Here is a 24984-nt window from a genome sequence, read left to right on the forward strand (position 1 = left end):
CCTAATTACCTGGCCTCTGTTCTGGTTTGGGTCAAAGGGTACAATATGCAACTCCTTTCTCTTAGCAGCTCTTCTCTCCTTCTTTATCAATGGTTGCCAGCTTGGATCTTTTGGGTCATTTTTACAAGTCTTGTAGTAATGGATTTTTTACTGGTTCTTTACCACTGGTCATGCTTTCTGTTGGGTTTTCTTGTAAATGTGAAGGCTGGAGGATGGTGTTTTATGGAAACATAACGTTTCAGAAGCAACTAAAACGTTAATTCCCGCGCGAACGACGTCGTTTATAGGGTGAAGGAGTTGGACAATTTAGCCCCTGTCCATTTGAGATTGTTCACCTATCCACTGAATAGACACGTCATCTAGCTCATGTGACAGGTCACACTTCAAACAGGACAGCTCAGCGTTTTTCGTCAAGTCTCGCCGGAGAGTAACGCACAGGGACCGCGTTGTGTGACGGAATTTGGGGACAGGGACCGAAGTGGATCGATTTTATTTTGAGGAGTCGCGTTATCATTCTTGAAAATAGACAGGGGCCGGGTTAGTAGTTCACTCTAAGTATTATTTATTCTCCGGAGTAATTAATACTCTTTATTTCGTTAGAAAGTATATGGTAGAAACTTGAGCTGACATGCACCAGAATCTAGTTGGAACAAAATTGGTTCGGTCGACTGTGCCATTATGTGAATGTACAATTGGTGATGAATCTTGAATTAGGATTTAGGACCATCTTGCACCACTCACGGGTGTCAAATTACTTTTATGTTCCTTTTTCATCTAACTCGTTAAAATGAAGAATTTTCTACCAACGAATGTGTTGATAAGAAGATGCTCGAATTCAACTAGACATTTTCAATTTAGATTTCGAATATGTAGATGCACTAAAATTTTAAAGGAACAATATTATCAAATAAGCATGTATGCATGATTTAAATAAGATTGTTTCCAATAAAGAAAACATATAAAAGAATAAGAATAATTTTTGGGAGAAATCAGCTTTATCTTTTTGTGATCAAAATTTGGTTCTAACTTGTTGGAAGGAAAAAAATAATAAAAGGTGCTATGTTGAAGTCACCATGGACTGAGAAAGAAGAATGGAACATTCAGCCGCGTGGTCTAGATTCTTCTTGGAACAGAACTAGTGGAGTGTGCTAACAAGAATCGTGCATGCTTCAAATTCATTAGACACATGATGCTTAGTTTTACACTATATTAAATTACAAAGCTAGTGTATTGTATTTAATACTAATATCATTTTCTTTGTTAGACCTATAACCATAGATTCATTGTGGATAGTAGCAAAAAAGAAGAGAAACCCCATGCAGAGAAATGGTCTATATCTTTTTCTTTCTTCATATAACTCATTACAACAACACTCAGTGGACCTCATAAATACATATGGTATTGCTATAATTTCTTATCATTTATAAATTTCAATGAAAGAATCTGTAAAGACTTTTACAACAAAAATGGGGAATGTAACAACACTGGAGAGTATGACCACTATAAAACTGGGACAGAAATGGACATTGGCACTGAAACATCACCAGCAAAGCTTGTATCCCTAGTTGCTGCAGAATTGCTGGCAAATGCATACCCTACACCTAATCCACCATAATGTAAAGCTTCACATCTCTGAAACACTCTTGCAAGTGAAGCTGCCTTTCGTCTGGCTCGCTTTGTTCCGGTAAAAAGCAAGGTCTGAAGTAATCCGGCCAAAGATGGTGCCTTAACCACCCTTTCAGTTGCAGCTGCACCGCCACTCCGGCACAACTCCAACAATGCTGCAACTGCATTCTCTTTACCTCTTGGTGTTCCACAACGCATCATGCCAATCAATCCGGCAACTGCTGCCTCTTCCTTCACCACTGCTTTGGCTCCAACCGGCTGCCGGACGATCAAGGCCAAGGCACCTGCTGCTTCCTCCGCGACTCCTTCATTCCCCAAAGCTCCAACTAGAGCCGTTACTGCGCCTGCCTCTATCATTCTAACACAATTCTCGGTGTGAGTGGAAAGATTGAACAAAGCCGTTACAGCATCCTTCTTTCCTCTTGAAGTCCCCTCTTGCAACAATCCTGCCAAAGCTTCGACAGCTCCCGTCTTATCTGCAATCCTCTTCTTATAGTCATGAACTGCAGATAAGCTGAACAATGTCGCGGCAGCATTTTCCCTTGCTTCTGTTGTGTGGCCGAATCTCAAGACATTGACAATCGATCCAAGACACCCTTCCTCATCCATGATCCGGCTTTTGTTCTTGTCGAAAATGGATAGGTTGAGCAATGCAGTTACACAATTCTCCTGAGCGACAGCATTAGGAGATGACAGTAAATTTCGAAGATGAGGAATTGCCCCTGCTTCTGCAATGAAAGCGCGGTTGTCTTTACCAGTTTTGGCTAGCATTCTTATCTCCCTAGCAGCAACAGTCTTCCCGGCTTGCGACCCATTAGCGAGCTGCTGGATGAGAAGTGTTGCTGTGGCTCTGTTGGCTTCAAGGGAAGTTCTGGATGGACAAGCTGATGCAAAAGTTTCAGCCATTGGATCCATAACTTCTGGCTGTTCGAGCGGAATTCCATGTGCAGAGCACCACTGCACTATCAAATTCCTCAGCGCACGGTTCGGAACAAGGCGATTGTGGGCAAGCATTTGCCCTGTTTTTGGACAAGTCGTGTGGCCTTCATCCACCCACCTGGAAATGGAACTCCTATCATATGTTTGCCCTGTGGAAATTATCACCGGGTCTTGCATCAAATCCAATGATATTGGGCAGCAAAAGTCCTTTGGAACAGTCATAAATGTTTCGGCGATTTCCTGAGTAATCAATCTCTTCTTGATCTTTTTCTGACCCCCATTATCCAAAGCAAGTTCATCCTCCTCAAACCCAAAGATCAAGAACCTGCAATACCGCGTCATCGCCACAAAACCATTGAGCACAGAAATTGTAGGCTCAATGTCCCCTTCATGATTAACAATCTGCTCTTCCAAACCCTCAATTTCACTTCTACAACTCCTAGCATCCAAAATCCTAAGCTTATCAACATAGAAATCCCTCAATTCAGCAGAATCAGGAATCTTCCCACTCTCAAATTCATCAAAAAAAGCGAAAAATCTTATCCTAAGCGCATCATCATTCTTGTCTATAAACAACCTAGCCTTCCTTGATTGCTTCTGCAAGAGCTCAACTTGTTCCCTAACATCCTTACTCAACCCAATATCCCCAATTGGGAAAACATCCAAAAGGGTTGAAATTTCCTGGTTCAAATCATGGAAATGGCCAGAAATCGAATGGTTCTGAAGCAAAAGCCACAACTTACACGATTGAGCACAGTAATCAAGAAGAATTTTGGACCGATAGAGAAGCAGGTACAGCTCCTTGAGGCAGAGCACGGCGGTAGGTGGAAGACACGCGCCTGAAGAATCGCTAAGGTACTCCAGGAGCAGCTGAAAGACTTCGACTTTTCGGATCAGGGACCTGGAATTCTTGCGCTGGAAGAAGAAGGGTCGATCGGAGAAGCACGTGACGAGCTCGGTGGCCACGTGAGCGAGCGTTTGGACGAGTGCAACGTCTGTCAAGTCAACGGGGGCCAGAAATGCTTCCAACGACGGTGACCTTCTCCGCCGCAGCGACGAGAATATAGCCCCTGAAGCCATAGAAACCGACGAACTAGGGATTTTAAAATTCGAAAACACGAAGCCAAACAGCTAGAATCTCTCACTGGTGTGAAACTTTGTTCGAGACCCAGATGGTAATTGGAGGAGACGAGCAATTCGCACAGGAAAATGAAAGAACTTGGCGAACCTTTCAGATCTGTGGGATTTTCCGGGAAAATAAATAATTTTCTAGGTTGCCAAAGGGCATAAAGAAGAAGGGATTATGAAACAGTTGTTGTTTGGTGAGAGTTTGAATGTTGAAAGGGTTAAGAAGAAGAATGATGAACAAGTCGGAACTCCCAAGAGATATCAAGAATAAAAAAATTCAGCCGAATCCGCGTATATGAGAAAGATAAAAATAGGGGAAAAACAAAAGGGACTGAATTTCCAAAGACTTTTTATTTTGTCTTCTCACTTCGATTTCTAATTTTTATTTTTTCTTTTTCTTTTTTTTTTTCTCTCTCTCTATAGCTTGCAGGTTGCAGCCTTCGTGAAAATGACTTTCCTATGTTTGACGGATTGATTTTTGATTATATGCAGATTCTGGTCCTTTCGTTATGTTTCGCTCCTTTTCTTTATCACCTCATCTTAGCTGCAATAGATTTAAAAGGAACAAAGAAGATTAAAGATAGGTTAGCTTTTGTATGAAATTACAATTATGGGCTCGTAGGATAGACTTAGGCAGAGTGTTACTTTTGTCAGACACATCACACATGACCTAAAAACAGTACAAAGGCGAAGGATGGATTGGGAAATGTATGTGTGTTGTTTTGGTTTTGACTTTGTAAGTGAAACATGGTGTGTGGTACCCTTTGATGATGCCATGTTACTTGCTTTTCTTGGGCTATGACTTCAGACTTGCCTTAAAGTCCACAGTGTTTGCAAACTCCTAGATATGTGTGTAACATGCTTGCTTTCTTTGGGTTAACTACAGCTCCAATCCAAAAGAATAGTGGTTCACAAAAAGATGTTTAAAATATATTATTAATAAAATAATTTTTAATAATTTAAAAATAAGATAAAAATAATTAATAAATATTATATATTTTATATGTAATAAAAAAAATTTATATTTAACAAATAATTTACTATTTTATTCAGGTTTTTTAATAATATTTGAATAGATATTTAACAAGTATAAAAAAATTAAAATAAAATTTGATTTTTAGATTTTTTTAAAAAATATGATCATTCACATTAAAAAAATTTTTAAAAAATTTATATGATATAAAATTATCAAATTTTAAAGATAAAATTTTTTTTAATAATAATTACAAAAATATACATCAAAATCTAATCTTTAAAATTTATTTTTAGAATATATATTTAATATTTAGTTTTTTTGGTCTCTTTTTTAAATTTTTTGGAGCCATATTTATCAATAACATTTGAGAAAAGGACAAATTGATTTTTGACTTTCTATCTTGAAGACAAATAAGTCATCGAGGAATTAAAAATACAAAAATGTCATTCACTTTTTAAAAAGCAAGACATCTAAGTCCCTCTAGAGAACCTATTTGTTCTTATATTTTAGATGGAAGGACTTATATATGTTGTATTTTAGAAGGTAAATGATGTTTTTATATTTTTGATTGATTAAGAATTTATGTATCTTCAAATTAAAAAATTAGGAACCTATTTATCTTTTTCTCTTAACATTTTTTGTAAAAAAATTTATCAGCAATATAAACTTTCGAATATTATTTTAATAGTTTACTTCCTTTATTATTTTCTCCACAAGGTAAGATAATAAGGATAGATTGACCACCGTTTTATTTACGCTTTTGATGTAAATATCAATTCGGTATCCAAAAGATTCTGACGCTGACAAAAATGGTACCTGATTTTTATTATTAACAAAATGGCCCCTGAATGATTTTAAAATTTGATAAACGTGTCCTTGAACTCGTCGGAGCACATCTTCGACAAAAATATTACTAAGCTGGATACCGTATTTTACTGAGATGACAACATCTCTAAGCTAATTACTCAGGTGTTATTAATAATTAAATTAAAACAACAATAGGTGACAATTCTCCAAATAACACTAAGATTACCCTAATTTTTTCAAATTTTCAATCCCCAACTAACTCTCTCACTCTGTGAATCCTGAAAAATTGTCTCAAACCTAAAAATTTTTCTTGAATCCTAATCTAGTGAATTACAGATTGAAAATTTTTTTGAACTCTAATTGTCCCAAATTTATAGATTGAAAAAAAAATCCATAATTTCAAAATTCAATTTGTTAAAAATTGTCAATTACAAATTAATTTACAATTAAAGAAGATTAATAACAATAAAACTCATTTTAAAAAGAAAGCAGAGAGATTCATATACAATAACTCAAGAATCTTGTTGAGAAAGTTCTTAATAACCACCACTTCTCCTCTCTAACCAACCCCAAGCAGCAACACAAGTCTGATGAAGAAGTTGTAACTGCTGAGAAAAAAAGTGAAAAGAAAGAGAAGGAAAAAACTTTTGAAACCGAATCTGAACCTGCCACAAAAATAGAATAGGAGGTCGAGGAGGGGGAAAAAGTGAAAGAAATCGCAATGGTTGAAGTTGAAGAAAAGGTAGTGATTGTTCTATCCATTGATGATGATGGTGCAAAAATCGTTGAGGTTATTGAAGAGATCGTTGTTGCTGCCTCTATTTCAACAACGAAAAATTTATATCTACCAACACAAAAAAATGAGAAAATGACAAATAGGTCCCTGACTTTTTGCTCCGCGGACATTTTCGTCCATGACCATTGAAAAATACTTCTAAGTCCCTGACCTTCACAAAATTTGGACAGATCAGTCCCTGACGGAGGCATTTGGACAGATTAGTCCCTGACGGAGGCATTTGGACGGAGGGACTGATCCGTCCAAGTTTTGTGAAGGTCAGGGACTTAAAAGTATTTTTCAATGGTTAGGGACGAAAATGTCCGCAGAGCAAAAAGTTAGGGACCTATTTGTTATTTTCTCAAAAAATTTGCAAGAAGCCAAAAAAAACGTGCCATTACTATCGAAAGAAGTATTCATTTTGGGATGATTTTTTAAGAAATTTTTTAAATTTGGAACAATTTTTTAAAGTTCTAGAGAATGAGAGACAGAGAGTACGTTGGGAAAGAGAGAGTATGGGTCAGAAAGGAAAAATTTGAAAAAATTAGGATAAAGTTAGTTTGATTTAGGAAATTTTTACCTATTATTATTTTAATTTAATTATTAATTATACTTAAGTAATTAGTTTAGAAATGCTGTTATTTTAGTAAAATACGATAGTCAACTCAGCAGTATTTTTGTTAGAGATGTGCTCCGACAAATTTAAGAGCATACTTGTTAAATTTTAAAATTATTTAGAGACTATTTTATTAATAACAAAAATTAAATATTATTTTATCAACACCAAAATTATTCGAATATCAATTTAATATTTATCTTTATATTTTTTTATTATATATTTGTTTTGATCCAAAAACTCTAGATTTCTTATTTAGACCTGCATATGGTAATAAACTAAAAATAACTGGGTTCCGAAATCAAAACGGATAATTTTAAACAATTTCAACATATAACTATTTATATTTATAGTAATGTTAAAAAGATAATAAATAAAATTATTTTATTTAATTTAATATTTATAATTTTATATAAATAATATTTATAATTATATATTTATTATATTTAAAATTATTTTTTTATTTAAATAATAATTAATTAATACAAAATAAAAAATTTTAGTTATTTTAGACTGAATTTTATTGCATTTCAAACATTTTTTATATTTATAGTAATAAGCAACGTTGCATGTCAGTCATTAATGATATACGTATGATGATATGAGTGGTAAATTAGAAAGAGAAATAATAATAATGTAAAATTATCTTATTTAATTTAATATATATAATTTTATGTGTATAATATTTATAATTATATATTTACTATATTTAATAATATGTATTTTTTTAATAATAACTAATAAATATAAATAAAAGAAAAAATAAATTATAGCTACATATAAATTTTAAACTATATATCGTCCCAAACATTTGTTATTAGAAAAATGTAATTTCTGTTTATTTAAAAAATTTTGATATTTTTGTTTTTCTTCGTATTTCCGTAAATTCTCTATAACTCTTACTTTTAGGAATTTCACTAATAAACTAACTATATTGATTTTTTTTCTAATTCCATTAATTTTAATATGATAATTATATTTTTAACTTGACCGAAATAACTCAAAAGTCCTAAATTTACATTACATTGGTACGTAAAAGTTTGGATAGAAGATACATAGAAGAGTCCAAGAAGGGAAGAGTTGACTTAGAAAGGTAATGGGGCCACCACGCCATTTAATATGAATGGGTGTGTGGAGACTGCAGACTTCAGACTTAGCTTTGCTGTAATTTCTGGGAATATATACATACATACATGCCAGTGCCAATTCACCTCTTTCTTTCTTTCTTTCTTTCTTTTTTAATTTTAATTTTTGGTCTGCCCATAATAAATTCAATATCATAAATCGGCTTTACTATTCATAATTCGGCATTATTCACATCATTCCTCAAAAAATCAGTGTTACAGTTCAGCATTACAGTTATTAAATCGGCATTGCAGCCACTAATCGACAATCAATATCATTTATTGAAAAGTGACGTTACAGATCAGCTCAACGGACTGCTTCACAAATGTGAAACGTCCAACCTGACATTTACCCTTATTATTGCTCTTTAATACAGACAATAAAACAGGAACATAACCGATTTATACACTATCACCTATAAAAAGGTATGATCTTCCATTTTAAGGATATATTGAATTCTCAATACTAACTTAAGCTTCGGAGTGCCTTTGCAGGTACACTCCCCCCTGTTTCTTGCTCAAAGCTCTACGCGATTGGACATCCTCTTGGAGTGGAGCTCGGATTACCATAAGGCCTGAAGGTCGGCACCGAAAGTAATAGCTCGGCGTCGACTCCCAGAGACTGAGCTCTCCCCCCAGGTATCCATACAAGAACAATTGGCGCCCACCGTGGGACCGAAAATATAAACTTCTCTCTCTATATTATCGGCCTCGAAGTTCCCGTTTTGAAGTCATGACTGAACAACCTCCACATTCGCCATCCGAATTGCTCCGGATGGTGACCGAGTTGCGGCAAGTCGTGGCTGAGGAGAACCAAAGAATGGCAAATCAAATCGCCAACTTGAATAACACTCGAACCGAAAACAATGACCGACGAGAACGGACAGAAGAAGCCGAGCAGCAGTCAGGGCCAACACATGTCTCAGACACTGCTCGACAGGAGGGGGAGCAGCCCGAACATAATGAGGACACTCAGAAAAACATCGACAATGACGATCAGGAAAGCTCCCCTGGACCATTCACGGCGGAGGTGATGAACTTCGTGCTGCCCCGAAGGTTCACCTTGCCGACCACCCTAACTCCCTATGATGGGTTAGGTGATCCGAAGAAATACATCAAAAAGTTTACCTCCATAATGATAGTAAACGGTGCATCTGATAAAGTTTTATATCGTTGTTTTCCATCTTATTTAGACGGTCCTGCACTTGATTGGTTTTATTTTTTGCCTGCAGGTTCCATTTCTCGATTCCGAGACATATCAAAACCCTTTGAGGAGCACTTTGCTGGATCTACCATCTACCTTCACGACTCCGATTACCTGAACACAGTCAAACAAGGCCAGCACGAAAGCCTTAAGGACTACATGACGCGCTTCACAAAGATAGCCATAAGCATACCTGACCTCCACCCCGAGGTAGAACTACACGCCATAAAAAGTGGATTAAGACCAGGAAAGTTCCAGGAAACTATTGCTGTGGCCAAACCAAAAATTATGGCCGAATTCCGTGAAAAAGCTAAAGGAAAAATTGACATCGAAGAGCTTCGACAAGCTCGGAAAATAGAAAAGCCTCACTATAAAAGATGACGACAAGCCACGGGACAGCAAGAAGAATTTCAAACCGATCCCACGATATGAGACCTACACCAAATTCAACACCAAGCACGATGACATCATCAAGGAGATCTTGAATTCAAAGTTAATCAAGCCACCACGAAAAGCTGGCAATTACCTAGATTCAAAAGGCACTGATCGATCAAAGTACTGCTCTTTCCACCAGAAGCATGGACACAATACCGATGACTGCGTCATCGCCAAAGACTTGTTGGAGCGATTAGCTCGGCAAGGTCATCTGGACAAATTCATCAGCGACCACATGCAGCGGCGAGCACCTCCTTCAGGAGACCAAAGCTCGGCTACACAACATAACCGAAATAGAGACCGACCGAACAATAACCATCCTGAACTACCAACACGTACAATTAACTGTATTTCCGGAGGTTTTGCAGGTGGAGGAGCCACAAGTTCGACAAGGAAAAGATCTTACCGAGCTATCCTTTCCATCAACACCGATCAAAGTCAACAACAGCCGCCGCCTACATCTCCACAAATAACATTCCATACAGCCGATCATGACAACAGCGTAGCAAATCTGGATGATCCCATCATAATGTCCCTACAGCTCGGAGATCTCCTAATTAAAAAGGTGTTGCTCGACCCAGGCAGCAGCGCCGACGTTCTCTTTTACCCGACTTTCCAAAAAATGAAACTGAGCGATAACATCATCCGACCTTCCACTGGTGATTTGGTAGGATTCTCAGGTGAGCGAGTCCTGGTTATGGGCTCAGTGTGGTTACAAACCACACTCGGTAAGTTCCCTTCGTCAAAAACTTCAGACATTCAATACTTAGTCGTTGATTGCTTCAGTCCCTATAATATTATACTTGGCCGACCTTTCTTAAATAAGTTCGGCGCTATAGTATCTACAATTCATCTTTGTGTTAAGTTCCCTTTGCAGGACAACACAATTGCAACCATTCATAGTGATGCCCGAGAAGCCAGGGAATGCTACAACAATAGTCTCAAAAAACCTCACCGTAACACAAATGCCCAGGTCCACAATATCGGCAACACGAACAACCAAGACATGCTGGCCGACCTTGATCCTAGAGCAGGAACACTGGAAAGGCCGACTCCAACAGAAGACCTAGATAAAATCTACTTCATAGAAAAAAAACGGATAAGTTCACATATGTCGGCTCAACATTATCTTCAGACGAAAAATCTTCATTCCGAGCATTCTTACAACAAAATGCCGACCTATTCGCGTGGACCCCAGCTGATATGCCAGGCATCGATCCATCCATCATATCACACAAGTTAGCACTAGATCCATCTATCCGACCTGTGGCACAGAAAAAGATAAATCTCGGGCACGATCGAAAGCAAGCTTCCCTAGAAGAAACCAAGAAGCTCATCAACGCGGGCTTCATCCGAGAAATCAGATTCACAACATGGTTGGCAAACGTCGTCATGGTTAAAAAACATAACGATAAATGGCGCATGTGTGTTGATTTCACCGATCTCAACAAAGCATGCCCCAAAGATTCATACCCTTTACCCTCTATTGATTGTTTAGTTGATAATGCCTCTGGATTTGAAAAACTCAGCTTCATGGATGCCTATTCTGGTTATAACCAGATCCAAATGCACCCATCTGACCAAAATAAGACAGCCTTTATTACTGAATATGGAAACTATTGTTATAAAGTCATGCCATTTGGCCTTAAGAATGCAGGTGCGACATATCAGCGTCTGATGGACAAATTTTTCGCCAAACAACTCGGCAGGAACATCGAAGTCTACGTGGACGATATGGTCGCCAAGACAAAGATCGGCAATAATCACCTTGAGGACCTCACAGAAATCTTCGGACAGCTAAGAAAATACAATATGCGGTTAAATCCCGAAAAGTGCGCATTTGGGGTTCAAAGTGGTAAATTCCTTGGCTTCATGCTTACTAGCCGAGGTATCGAGGCAAATCCTGAAAAATGCCGAGCTATTTTAGACATGACAAGCCCACAAACCATCAAAGAAGTCCAGCGGTTAACAGGGAGACTTGCTGCACTTTCTAGATTCTTACCTTGCCTAGCTTCTAAATCTTCATGTTTTTTCCAATCTTTAAAAACAAAAAAGGCTTTCCAATGGACTGATGAATGTGAACAAGTATTTACAACTTTAAAAGAAACTCTTTCAAAACCACCAATTTTACACACACCCCTACAAGGGGAGCCATTATTCTTATATATGTCTGTCACTAACTGGGCTATAAGCTCTGCTCTTGTTGCAGAAAGGGAGAAGAAACAGTTCCCAATCTATTTCACAAGCAAGACCTTACAGAACGCCGAGCTTCGTTATCCGAGCATTGAGAAGCTGGCACTCGCGCTTGTCTTTTCAGCCAGAAGACTCCGACCATACTTTCAGAGCCATGAAATCCATGTTAGAACAGATCAACCTTTGCGACAAGTGCTGCAGAAGCCTGAACTGGCTGGCTGACTAGTAAAATGGTCGGTAGAACTGTCAGAATTTGATATCAAATACGAAGGCCGAGCATCCATCAAATCACAGTTTCTGGCCGACTTTATCGCCGAGTTCTCAGTACCAAATATAACTGAAGATTACATCGAATGGTCTTTATACGTCGACGGATCTTCCAACCCACACGGGTGTGGCGGAGGTATTATACTTGATGATGGCCACGGTAATGTCATCGAACATTCTCTCAACTTCTCATTTAAAGCAAGCAACAATCAAAGTGAGTATGAAGCATTAATTGCCGGCCTTAGACTCGCGGCCGACCTTAACATCACCGAACTTAAGGTATATTGCGACTCCTTACTTGTCGTCCAACAGGTAAACAATCTATACCAAGTAAAGGACCCTTTGCTCTCTAAATACCTGGGTGTCGTACACAATTTCCTTTCAAAATTCTCCAAATACAAAATACAGCACATACCAAGGGAGAGTAATGACCGAGCTGACATTCTGTCTAAACTCGCCAGCACTCAACCAAATGGATCCTCACTTTACCAATCAACACTACTTAAGCCGAGCATTGAACTAACACATGTCTTAAGTGTAACACAGGAAGTAGATTGGAGATCCCCATACATACAGTATCTCCAGACAGGGGTCTTGCCAGGCGACGCCGAAAATGCTCGGCATTTCCGCCGACAAGCCTCCTTTTTTACAATATATAATAATTGCCTATATAGACGGGGATTCTCCTGTCCATTACTAAAATGTCTTTGCAGAATAGAAGCCGAGCTTGCACTTGCTGAGGCACATGAAGGGATCTGTGGTACACACCTCGGAGCCCGAAGTCTGTATTCGAAAATCCTCAGAGCTGGATTATATTGGCCGACAATACGACAAGATTGTCAGGCAAAAGTCAAAAGCTGTAACAATTGCCAAAAACACAGTCCAATTACACATCTCCCAGCCGAACTCCTACACTGTTCCGAGGTTAGTTGGCCGTTCAACCAATGGGGCATAGATATCCTCGGACCCTTTCTAACAGCAGCAGGTCAGGTAAAATTCCTCGTGGTAGCAATTGATTATTTTTCCAAATGGATACAAACACAGCCTCTAGCCAAGATTACATCACAACAAATGCTTTCCTTTGTTTGGAAATATATTATTTGTCGATTCGGCATTCCTCGGCACATTATCACAGATGATGGTCGCCAGTTTGCCGATCAGAATTTACATCTTTCTTGCAGAACTTGAAAATCAGACACCACTTCTCATCAGTAGAGCACCCACAAACAAATGGGTTAGCTGAAGCCGCAAATAAAGTAATATTACATGCTCTAAGAAAGAAACTGGATGATGCAAAAGGCCTCTGGGCCGAGCTTATCCCAGAAATCCTATGGGGGTACAATACAACAATTCACTCAACCACAAAGGAGACACCTTTCCACTTGGTCTACGGCTCAGACGCAATGATACCTGTGGAGATCTCCCAATCTTCACTACGCACAGAGTTGGCCGACCAAACTACACAAGACATAGCCCGGCAAACCGAACTTGATCTCATTGAAGAACTCAGATCGTCCACAGCAATCAAATATTTAGCCATGCAACAACACATTGCCCAAAGATATAACCAACGACTTCAACCAAGGTCTTTCCAAGTCCACGACCTTGTGCTCCGAAAAATAGAACAAGCTAGGAAACCACCAGCACATGGCAAACTAGCAGCTAATTGGGAGGGCCCTTACCGCGTCACAGAAGTAATCGGCAATGGAGCTTATCGACTACAAACACTAGAGGGTAAAGATCTCCCTAACACTTGGAATGTATCTTCCTTAAAGTTATATTACAGTTAATACCAGGGACAGGCCAGTACTCTTTTTCCTACTACCAAGATTTTTCCCACAAGGGTTTTGCTTGGAGAGGTTTTAACGAGGCTAGCCTACCTGGGCTTTTAAATTCAAAGGTCTTACATTAATAAAATCCCTTATCCAGTCAATATTATTTGCATTTTATACTTTTCAATTTGTCAAAATTCAAACAATCGATCTTAATTGGAATCCAGATAAAATCATTCAAATCAGAATCCTATCATCAGACAACAATCCAATCTTACTCAGAATCCAATAATTAAATCAGACAACATTCCGATCTAACTCGGAATCTGACCATTCAACCAAACACGTATCCGACTTATCTCAGAATCCGACCATTCAAGAAAGCATGAGCAACCCATCTCAGAACCCAATAATGCTTAATTTTGCCAACTCAATCAAATACCCGATCGTAGTCAGATTCACAACATTATGGTATCTCAATTCACAATCAATGCCAAATGACCATAACAGTTATTATCATGCCTATGAATCGGCATCCCAAAATCGGCCTACTCACCTTTTTTAAAGGCAATTCACCATTACAACAAATTTTAACCACAAAAATCTGGTCTCAACCAGATAAAAACCAACTTATCATACATCAATAACATTATATTATCATAATATCCAAACAGAAATAACCAAGTTTTTCCTCTACCAGAAAAGTAGCAACATATAAGCTACAAAAGCCAACTAAAAATGTCTACACATTGACAAGTCAAAAGCTCAACTTAGGAGCAAAACAAGTCTACAAACAAGAAACAAATTACACATTCTCATCTCCTTGCTCCGCAGCACCATCATCCTCAACCATGACACCATCCTGTACTATTTTGCCCGGATCCATTGCCAATAAATCAACCTTGGGAGCCAGAAACCTCGCCTGAAGAACAGCCCTCTCAAAACCTTCAAGGAAGGAATCCAGAATCTCTCCTTGCTTATTCTTCTCCAACTCCTTCATCTGGGCAGTAACCTCAATCATACGGGTGCTCAAAGAAGATAAGTCAGCTTCTTTCTTCTTTAAATCTTCTACATCATTGGCATAGCTCTCCTTCACCTCTTTTAAATATTTTTCAACCTCAAATAACTTCACCTCAAGTTCAGAAACCTTAGCAACTTTTACAGCCAACTCTTCCTTCCAAACTCCCTTCGCCCGAAACAATGAGAAGAACAGCTCCACTGACAGATTTTCCTCCAAAAATTTCATCAGAACCTCAAACGCCCGAAGGAAAGTCCAACCATTGGGGTGAAGTTGTGAAGGTGCACAGTTTAACTGCCTCAGAACTTTACACTCAAAATCACTGAAAGGGATTCTCACCCTCAGTTCTTCCAAAACAGAGCTATACATAAAAAAATGCTCAAAACCCTCCCCTCTATGAAAAACCCTATCATCCACAGTACAGGGTAACAGTTCCAATCGAATCCCAGAATTAGCCCTAACAACCTTCAACTTATCTATCTGATTCACAGCACCAACATCCAGAAACAAAGAGACACGATCCCTTACATCATCATTCACCCAGTCATAAGACCAATCTATCTTCCCTTTCGTTTCTTTCTCATAACCCATTGAAAAATCAAAAGCAGAAAAGGAGAAGAAGAGGCAACGGTTACGCAGAAAAACAAAAAATAACCAAGAGTAACTCACCTCTTTTACTCATTGTTTGGATGATAACACTTGAGGAAAATAAAACAGCAAGCATGCAACCCTTCAGAATTCCCAAAACTTTAAATTCACTCACTTTAAACCCAAAATTTCCCTTCCCATCAAATCAGTCGTGTCAAAACCAATAAACCCACCTTGGAAACATGCAAACTCATTAATACCTTCATTTAACTATTTCTCTTTCCTAATCATGCATGCTTATAGCCTCAGTAACTGTTCAATAAAGCACCTTGACCTGGGGGCTACAAGGTTAAACCACACGCCGAACTGTTCAGCAACCAATTCACACATCATTAAAAGCTCAACCTACTTCATTAAACATTTTCCCAGGCCAAGCTTGGGGGCTATGGTCCGGCCATAATAAATCCAATATCATAAATCGGCTTTACTATTCATAACTCGGCATTATTCACATCATTCCTCAGAAAATCAGTGTTACAGTTTGGCATTACAGTCATTAAATCGGCATTACAGTCATTAAATCGGCATTGCAGCCACTAATCGACAATCAATATCATTTATTGAAAAGTGATGTTACAGATCAGCTCAACGGACTGCTTCACAAATGTGAAACGTCCAACCTGACATTTACCCTTATTATTGCTCTTTAATACAGACAATAAAATAGGAACATAACCGATTTATACACTATCACCTATAAAAAGGTATGATCTTCCATTTTAAAGATATATTGAATTCTCAATACTAACTTAAGCTTCGGAGTGCCTTTGCAGGTACACTCCCCCTGTTTCTTGCTCAAAGCTCTACGCGATTGGACATCCTCTTGGAGTGGAGCTCGGATTACCATAAGGCCTGAAGGTCGGCACCGAAAGTAATAGCTCGGCGTCGACTCCCAGAGACTGAGCTCTCCCCCCAGGTATCCATACAAGAACAATTTTAATTTTGACTATATTAATGATTAAAAATATAATTATTCATATTTTTTTATTAAATTAAGTTTTTTTAAAAAATAATTTCATAATATGATAAATTCTAGGGTAAAAAACCTAAACAAGCCAAAGGGAGATCAATTTGACACAAATAAGCCAAAGCAAAATTTGATTCATCAATCAACCAATGGACATTTCTATATAGTTCGAACCAAATAGGTTCGAACTCACTTTCCAAGTAATTCGAACCAAATAGGTTCGAATTACACGTATAGAACAAAGCAACATAATTCGAACCAAATTGGTTCGAACCCTAATAGGTTTGATTTACACTGAAGAAATATTTACAAAGTAATTCGAACCAGCTTGGTTCGAATTACTCAGAATTCGTTCCAGCAAGCAATTTAAGTTACGAACATAGTTTCCGCATCATGTTTTAATAAAACTCGTAAAGTTATTTTTGCCGGTGTGCATTAGACATACATTTCATTTAAAACTGCGGTGACAGAACTTATTCATTAACTAAAATCCCATTCAAAGTACATCGCACTAACGTTAACAAATTCTATCAGTCACCAACTACAAGCAAGAAAACCGATAATAGTGGAATCTAAACGCGAAATTGAAATAACAAAAGTACCAAAGCCACCAATACACCTAATCATGTCTCCGTGTGTGCTCTGCTCCTCCGAGCTGCGGGCAACTCCGACGTGTGTGGTTGGGCTGCCGACAAAGCCCACATCTCTTTGGCCGGTTCGGATCTGCCTCGTCCATATTGGTCCGTATCCAAGTGGACCTGGGACGACCCTCTCTCGCACGCCTCTTATTGGGGTCAGGGATGACAGTCGGCCCGTCATATGGTGGCCAGAAACCCTCCGGAATGGGAGGTGTGAAACCCATCTGATACACACTGAAGACCGAACTAAGACGATACACCTGGTGGACGTAAGGCTCCCATGTAAGCCGTGAGTAGGCACAGCATGCCAGTGCGTGGGGACACGGGAAATGAAGTGCCTGGAAGTATCCGCAGTCACATGTGTGAGATGCAAGCGAGACTTTGTAGGTACCCAGTGAGAAAGAACCAGTCGGAGTTGTCTCTGCGACGGTGAACTCGGAGTTATCCCTGTCGTACACAGTTACCGTGAAGCACCTAGCCGTCTTCAAGTTGGCCTCGATACACTTCACCAAGTGCTGACTAAATTGTTGTCCGGTACCCATCTGCGCCTCAGCCTCCCTCCCTTTGCGAACAAATAATTCGGCCAACCTTCCGTATGTTGCCTTGACTAGCGAGCACACAAGAAGGTTTCTGACACCCTTGAGGATCGAGTTCACACACTCAGATATATTCGTCGTCATGTGTCCGAATCTACGCCCCTCATCACAATGCTGTGTTCACAAGGAATACTCAATCCGGTTAGCCCAGTCACACATCGCCGGGTCTTCGGTCCTAAGAATATCAAACCAGTACTGGAACTCGACCTCGGTCTTAGCGTATGCCGCATTCACAAGTAGCCTTCTTGCGTCTTTGCCCTTGAAGGTGAGGGCGAAATTTGCCGCAACATGTCGAATGCAGAATGCCCGGTATGCAGACGGAGGTAACCAGCCTCCGTCAGGAGCCTCAAGGGCGGCCTTGATGCCGTTATGCCTGTCCGAGATAACCAGCAGACCCGGCTGCGGTGTCACATGCTCACGCAGGTGGGAGAGAAAGAAGGACCACGACTCAGCATTCTCACCCTCGACTAATGCGAATGCAACAGGGAGTATGTTGGAGTTCCCATCCTGTGCAATCGCGACAAGCAACGTTCCCCCATACTTGCCATACAGATGGGTGCCGTCAATACTAACTAGGGGCTTGCAATGACGGAATGCCTCGATACATGGTGGAAAGGTCCAGAATAGTCTGTGAAAATAAGCTCGAGACTCGTCCAACTGTCTACCGACACGAACAGGGCTCGTCCTTAGCACTGCAACAGTACCAGGCATCGTCAACTGCACTCCTAACACCCACCTTGGGAGATCGTTATACGACTCATCCCAGTCACCATAGATGAGGGCAACAGCCTTCTGCTTCGCCAACCAGACCCTCCTGTAAGTTGGCCTAAACCCAAAGTGTGCGGTGGTGGCATTTATGAGTACTTTGATGCTGACGGATGCATCAGCCCTCACCATTGGCATAATGAATGCCGATATGACATGGTAATCCAAACTCCTGTGGTCGCTGGAAATGGAGGTGGCGAGACAAGTATGCGGTCCGTTGTAACGTTTGACCTCCCAAATCCCCTTGCGCTGTCGGAGACTGAGCCGAATCAACCATGTGCACCCATTGCTGAACTCAGAACACTTGCCCACATACCGGCGATAGTCAGACTCCACGACCTTGTACTGTACCCCTCGCCGGATGCTGTAAGTCTTGACACTTAACAGGGCCTCTTCTTTATCCGGAAATTGCTGACCAACCTGAAACTCTGTCAGACCTGCAGACCCTTCAGCATCTATAGCGCCAAATCCAGCCGGCTGCCCAGCAACCCCCTCCTGCCTCATGGCATCCAAGTCCAAAGAGAAAAAATGTGGAGGATACTGCTGCGTGCCAGAGCTAGAACCACCGCCCGGCCTAGCAGGCTCACTTGCTCCAACATCATCGCCACTGTCATCAGCAATCATATCTGGCTCGACATCATCGTCCTTTGGATCATCCAAGAATCCATCTCCAACCCCAGCCGGTGCAGCACACTGTAAAGATGTCGGCAGATACCCACCTTCACCGACCTCGTCGCCTACACTGCCGATGAGATCAACAGCGAACGGAGGGGAGGCGACAGGTTGGATGGGTGGCTCGTACGCAGGGACGGAGAAAGATGCAACGGCAGGTCTGGAGCTAGAACCGGCTACCGTGGCTAAAGTGGTGGTATTCCAGTTCGAACCCACCGAGCTGGACACCGCATCAACCAACTTTGTCAATAGTTCTGGTACGGTGTCCTAACCTCTGGAAACTGCCGGCGACAATGAAACATGATCTGCAAGTCCTCATCACTCCCGACCGTGAAACAATCGTACTTTACGGTGTTCTGGAGCACCGTGATTGGAAATCGATAAAAAAACTTCTTAACCCGTTTCACACCTTCCAGACCGAGTTTCAGCAGTACAGAGCTAACAAGGTCCTCATACCTCGTCGTAGGCATGACGATAATACAGAGAGGATCCTTATCAGTGAACTTCACACTGGAACGAGTTTTCTTCTTAATGGATCCTCTGTGGTGAACCAACACAGCGAAACTCTCCTCACTAGCCATGTAACCCCACTCTAATGATATCAACCCACCTTCACACCATATATATACAGCTCTCCTCCTCACTAATTCGAACCATGCTAGTACGAAATATGGTCTGTGTAATTCGAACCAAGCTGGTTCGAATTAATTTACGTGTAAATCGTACCTATTTGGTTCGAATTATGGAGGTTGAGTTCGAACCATGGTGGTTCGAATTATGTGGCTATGGGAACATGTGTAATTCGAACCTATTTGGTTCGAATTACTTGGAAAGTTAGTTCGAACCTATTTGGTTCGAACTATATAGAAATGTCCTTTGGTTGATTGATGAATCAGATTTTGCTTTGGCTTATTTGTGTAAATTTGATATCCCTTTGGCTTGTTTAGGTTTTTTACCCTAAATTCTATATCTAAAAATTTAGAGTTTAATTTTTAATAAAATTTAAAAATAAAAAAATAATATAAAATAAATAAAAAAATTATGCAAAAATCAAACAGATCTAATTAAAAATGGATTATTGCTTAAAAAAATTTAGAAATATAACTATTTATATTATCTTCTCCTATTAATTTAAATTTTGAAGAGAAGTGATTTCACATGACATGATAAGCTCTATGTTATAGAGTTTAATATTCTTAGTAAATCTCAAAAATAAAAAAATAGCTTAAGATAAATAAAAATAAAAAAAATGTATACAAAAATCAAGCAAATTTAAAAAGAATTGAAGTTCTTATTTGAAGAAGAGTATTAGAGATATAATCATTCATATTATATTTTCTTATTTTTTTAAATTTTTAGAATGAGTATTTTATATCGAAAAGGTTTAGATTTCGATCTTTTGATGAATTTTAAGAGTGAAAAACTTAGCATAAGATAAATAAAAGAGAGAAAAAAAAAGATCTATATAAAAATTAAGTAAATCAAAAAAATATTTAAAATAATATTAAAAATATAACTATTTTTTTATATCAATTTTAGAGAGTTTAAGAAGAGTGATTTCATGATGGTCGCAATATTAAAACTTTCTAATAATCACATGCTTAAATGAATAATGAATATATTAATTGAATATCCTTTCGCTCTTAGCCGACTAATTAATTAATTAATTCATATATTTATACTCATTATTTTTCACCATTAATTTTAACTGTTCAAACATGGATAACAACGTAACAACAAAAGCACGTTGTGGAAGAATAACGATAACGCATGCTGCTTATCACATACACTTTAAAATTAATATCACTAATAGAATAATATGCGTTCAATTTTATTATCAAGGCTATGCATTTATTATTTTTTTTTCTTTTCTTTTCGTTTTATTAATCCGTGACTGCTGGCGAGCCTATTGCTTGGTGGCATTTGGCTCTTAATTCGTTTACCTCAAGAACCCTAAACACCCAAAATCAGGGGACACATTCGAAGTTTTTAGCTATGAAACTGTTTGTTATTATATGCACATGCAGCTATTATATTTGTTGAAAAATTAAAAAACTGCCGAACTGATTCCGGTTATTACTTGGTATTAGCTTACCCGATCCGCCGACTAAAACGTCATACACACTCAAAACCACGTGAATTATTATCTCTGACTATGGACTATTCATCTCTTTAATAGTTCATCTTTAATAAATAAATAAATCAATAAGTCACCGCATTGATACGAGAAGCTAATATATATATCTACGTAAGAAAACCAATTCAAAGCATGCAGGGTTGTTGTTTGGTGTCTTAAATCATTTTCATATATATTTTTTTTTAAGTTATGAAAAAAAAAGTTCTTTAGTGATGACATTTAAGACAATTACAAAATTAGGTTTAACTTGAAAAAGATTTATTTTTTCATAAAATTTTACTAATTTTCTTCCAAAAAAAATTGAGCTTTTTATGCTTGTTCAACCCACACGAAGGGTGCATTAAGATTATCTGTATGCGTGAAATTTTGCCATGTGGCAAGCGTTGGGACATGAAGATTCGGGGTGCTTCTCCTTATTTTAGGGTTTTGGGCAAATATTAAGCACATACTGATACGGTAACAAATAGTATTAGAATTGTTCTTATGTTTTATAAGAAATAATATCATTAAGTTATTTGTTTATTTATCTCTCTAAGATTTATACGCATTTTATAAGCTGGAAAAAAAAAACAGAAATTTAGTACTGATCCAATCCGTTAGTAATAACCCAACTCTAATATATTTAGAGATGACAATACTATCCAAATTTGTGGGTATCCACCCCGTTCCTACCCATTCGAGACGGGTTCTTGGAAAGGGGCGGAGCAGGGTCGGGTTTAGATAATGACCGCCCCTACCCGCCCCGCTATATATATAATATATGTAAAATAATTAGTAAATGATCAATAATATTGTATCATATTTAAATTTTTACTTTAATTTATGTTATGTATGTGATGATAGTTATATAAATTTTAAAATTTAGTTTTATTTATTGGATTTTAATAATTATAGAAATGGGTTAGAGTTCAATGTTTTACTACCTGCGGATAGAAATGGAACAGGTTTTATGCTAATTATTGTATGGCGGTACGGGATCGGGTAGAGCAAAAACCCGCCCCTACCCGTCCTGTTGCCACCCCTAAATATATTTATAAACTGAAATCTAAATCAATTAACATCTCATGAATAAAATAAAAATAAACTACTCCGTTTTAATACTTAAAAAAAAAATAAAAATGAACAAAATCTATTCGTCCAAAGTTAAAAACTGCCTACTAAAAAATCAGACTAACTTTATCGTAGATATTCTAACTTTCTATAAGCATTAACAATTTCATAAATACAAGTGACTCGTTAAGTTACCATACGTTATTCACTCTAAATATTATCTTTATTATTATATATTCTTTTTAACTTGCGCATTTGATTGTCTTTGTAAGTATTTACCGCTACTATTTTTGGAAAAGGCAACGTATAATTCTTTTTGTAAAAAAAAAACAAATTTAAATACCGAATAGAACGAGCTAATTTTTGGAATCAACTACTCAAATAATTTGCGACGAAAAGATTAATGAGAACGTGTGGCGGCAGGCAATGCCTCTAGAAAACCAAACAAAAACAAAAACTTTGTCATAAAATATAGAAGGAAAAGGGATTCATTTGTGTGGTTGCTGTCTTCTTCGCGGCCAATAAAATGACCGACCACGCAGATTTGAGATCGTTGCTAACACACAATTTTCTTACCTATACCCGAAGGAATGCCAAAGTCAACTAGTCAACAATTTTATTTCAATAAAATAATATAAATATTGCTGCTATACGCGCTATAATAATAATAACGATAAATTAATTAATAATATATAGCGCTAAATCAATAAAATCAAGGAACCAAATTGGCCACAAGAAGCAAGAAGGAATGTAGGGTGGGAAACTAGTAGTGGCTAGCTGTTTTGCTTTGTCTTTTCATGTGGCTATAAACTCTGAACTACACGCTAGCTTAGTGTCTTTTTCTACCCTAAATAACGGTTTGATTAATCTACAAGTCTACAACCAATTAATGGAGATGCATGAAATCAATATGTTTTTAATTTGCCATCATAGGAACAGTACTGAAGTGAGAAATGCATGTATCTTCTATCTTGGACTTGGAAGTGGTCAATGCAAAATAATTAAACTAGTGTTAAAGTTGTACCTCTGGTGTATATATATATATATAACTTTCAAAAGGAGTTACACAAATAATAAGTTGGTTTAATTTCACTTGCTCTTATGTGTATAGTGTGTCCCTACTTTTGATACGGCAAACTTGTATTTACACCAATAAAATATTTCCAACTCCAAAATTATGATTAGCAAGGATTGGGAAGAAATTGGTTTAATTACTCTTTCGGTCCCTATAGTTTCACCAAATTTTTAATTAGGTCCTTATACTTTTTTTCCTTTCAATTTAGTTCTTACACTACTTTTAATTTTGTAATTACGTCTTTTTCAAATTAAAAATGTTAAAATTAACATAATATTTTTACCAAAATATATGCGGTCGAACATTAAATTAAGTTTTTAATTATAAATACCTTCAATTTGCGAAGAAATATTCAGTTAACTCTAATATTTTTTATACTAGAAAGGACTTAATTACAAAATTAAAGCGGTGTATGTAGGGACTCAATTGAAAGAAAAAAAAATATAAGAACCTAATTAAAAATTTGATGAAATTATAGGAACCAACAGAGTAATTAAACCGAAGAAATTTTATGGCATGATGAATGATTCTATTTATTCATCTACTAAATAGAATTAAGTTGATCTAAAAAATAAAAGCAATGTATTACTACAAATGCCGTCATAAAACCCTAATGAAATGAAATGTGTATCTAATAGTTATCGGATTTTAAACCTTGATTACATAAGCTAAAAGATAGAAGCCTTTCGTCTGTACTCTATTATTATAAGTATATCAAAAGAATTGGTGTACAATTTTTTTAAAATATTTTTTTATCATATATAATTCATAATTTTTTTTTTCTGGTTTCTGACACTTGATTCCAAAATCTCTTAACTAAATTATAAATTACTTATTAAGTCAACTAATTTCACTTTTATCATTTTTATATGTTTAAAAAGTAAAACCATAAATTAACTTTAGCTAGTATACATAATTTGGTCATGAGAATAGAAGTGTTGGCAAAGATTAGTGATCTAATAAGTTATTGGGCTGGCAAATGAATAATTGATCCAAGAAATAGTAGTGGACTATTGTGTGGAAAGCCCAAAACTTCAAAGCATGACTCATAATTTTATCAGAACTTTTTATTGGTCATGTTAATTAACGTTTTTTATTGCTATTTTGAAAATCTAAGACTTTAAAGTTTATAATCTAAGAATTTAAAATAAAAAATAATTTAAAAAATTAACTAATATTAAAACAAAAAAATAAGTCCAATGTATACAAGAGAACACAAAAAAAGAAAATTTTGGTAGAAGAATAATTTATTACTCAAGTATTTGTTATAATTATTTCATACTTATGACTCACACCAACTCTTAACTCTTATTTATAGCCATTCATTTCTTTAATAGATGGTTAGGATTAAATCTAATCATCGATCTAGATTAATCATCTAGAATCTTCACTATAAATATCTATCCTTTCATATTTCTCTAAATACTTATAAATTCTTTCATATTACTCTTCATACTTTTATATACTTCCACACTCTTCTAGAATAATTTATGACTTTTCAGAATCTTCTAAAACTTTTTAGGGTATTTTGGAACCTTTTAAAACATTTTAGAACA

At 37.4% G+C, this 24984-nt stretch overlaps 3 protein-coding genes and 1 pseudogene across 4 annotated transcripts in view; all 4 read right to left on the reverse strand.

Moving 5' to 3' along the window:
- Positions 1-24984, reverse strand: part of LOC107621764 (fasciclin-like arabinogalactan protein 11 pseudogene) — a 94629-nt pseudogene that overhangs the window by 68387 nt on the left and 1258 nt on the right. The window lies entirely within an intron of this gene.
- On the reverse strand, positions 1318-4368 carry LOC107623122 (U-box domain-containing protein 17). The gene has a single exon (XM_016325280.3). The coding sequence runs from the start codon at positions 3643-3645 to the stop codon at positions 1501-1503; it is 2145 nt and encodes a 714-aa protein (XP_016180766.1). The 5' UTR covers positions 3646-4368; the 3' UTR covers positions 1318-1500.
- Positions 17115-17813, reverse strand: LOC148578961 (uncharacterized). The gene has a single exon (XM_088502273.1). It carries the CDS (start codon positions 17811-17813, stop codon positions 17115-17117), a length of 699 nt encoding a protein of 232 aa, XP_088358399.1.
- On the reverse strand, positions 17850-18626 carry LOC148578962 (uncharacterized). The gene has a single exon (XM_088502274.1). It carries the CDS (start codon positions 18624-18626, stop codon positions 17850-17852), a length of 777 nt encoding a protein of 258 aa, XP_088358400.1.

Source organism: Arachis ipaensis, chromosome B10 (genome assembly GCF_059453495.1).
Source record: "Arachis ipaensis isolate K30076 ecotype BB chromosome B10, ASM5945349v1, whole genome shotgun sequence".
Taxonomy (NCBI): Eukaryota; Viridiplantae; Streptophyta; class Magnoliopsida; order Fabales; family Fabaceae; genus Arachis; species Arachis ipaensis.

Bases quoted from the DNA above. Each gene is read 5' to 3' on its own strand.
- LOC107623122 (XM_016325280.3), bottom strand. From the start codon at position 3,645: ATGGCTTCAGGGGCTATATTCTCGTCGCTGCGGCGGAGAAGGTCACCG.
- LOC148578962 (XM_088502274.1), bottom strand. From the start codon at position 18,626: ATGGTGAGGGCTGATGCATCCGTCAGCATCAAAGTACTCATAAATGCC.
- LOC148578961 (XM_088502273.1), bottom strand. From the start codon at position 17,813: ATGACGACGAATATATCTGAGTGTGTGAACTCGATCCTCAAGGGTGTC.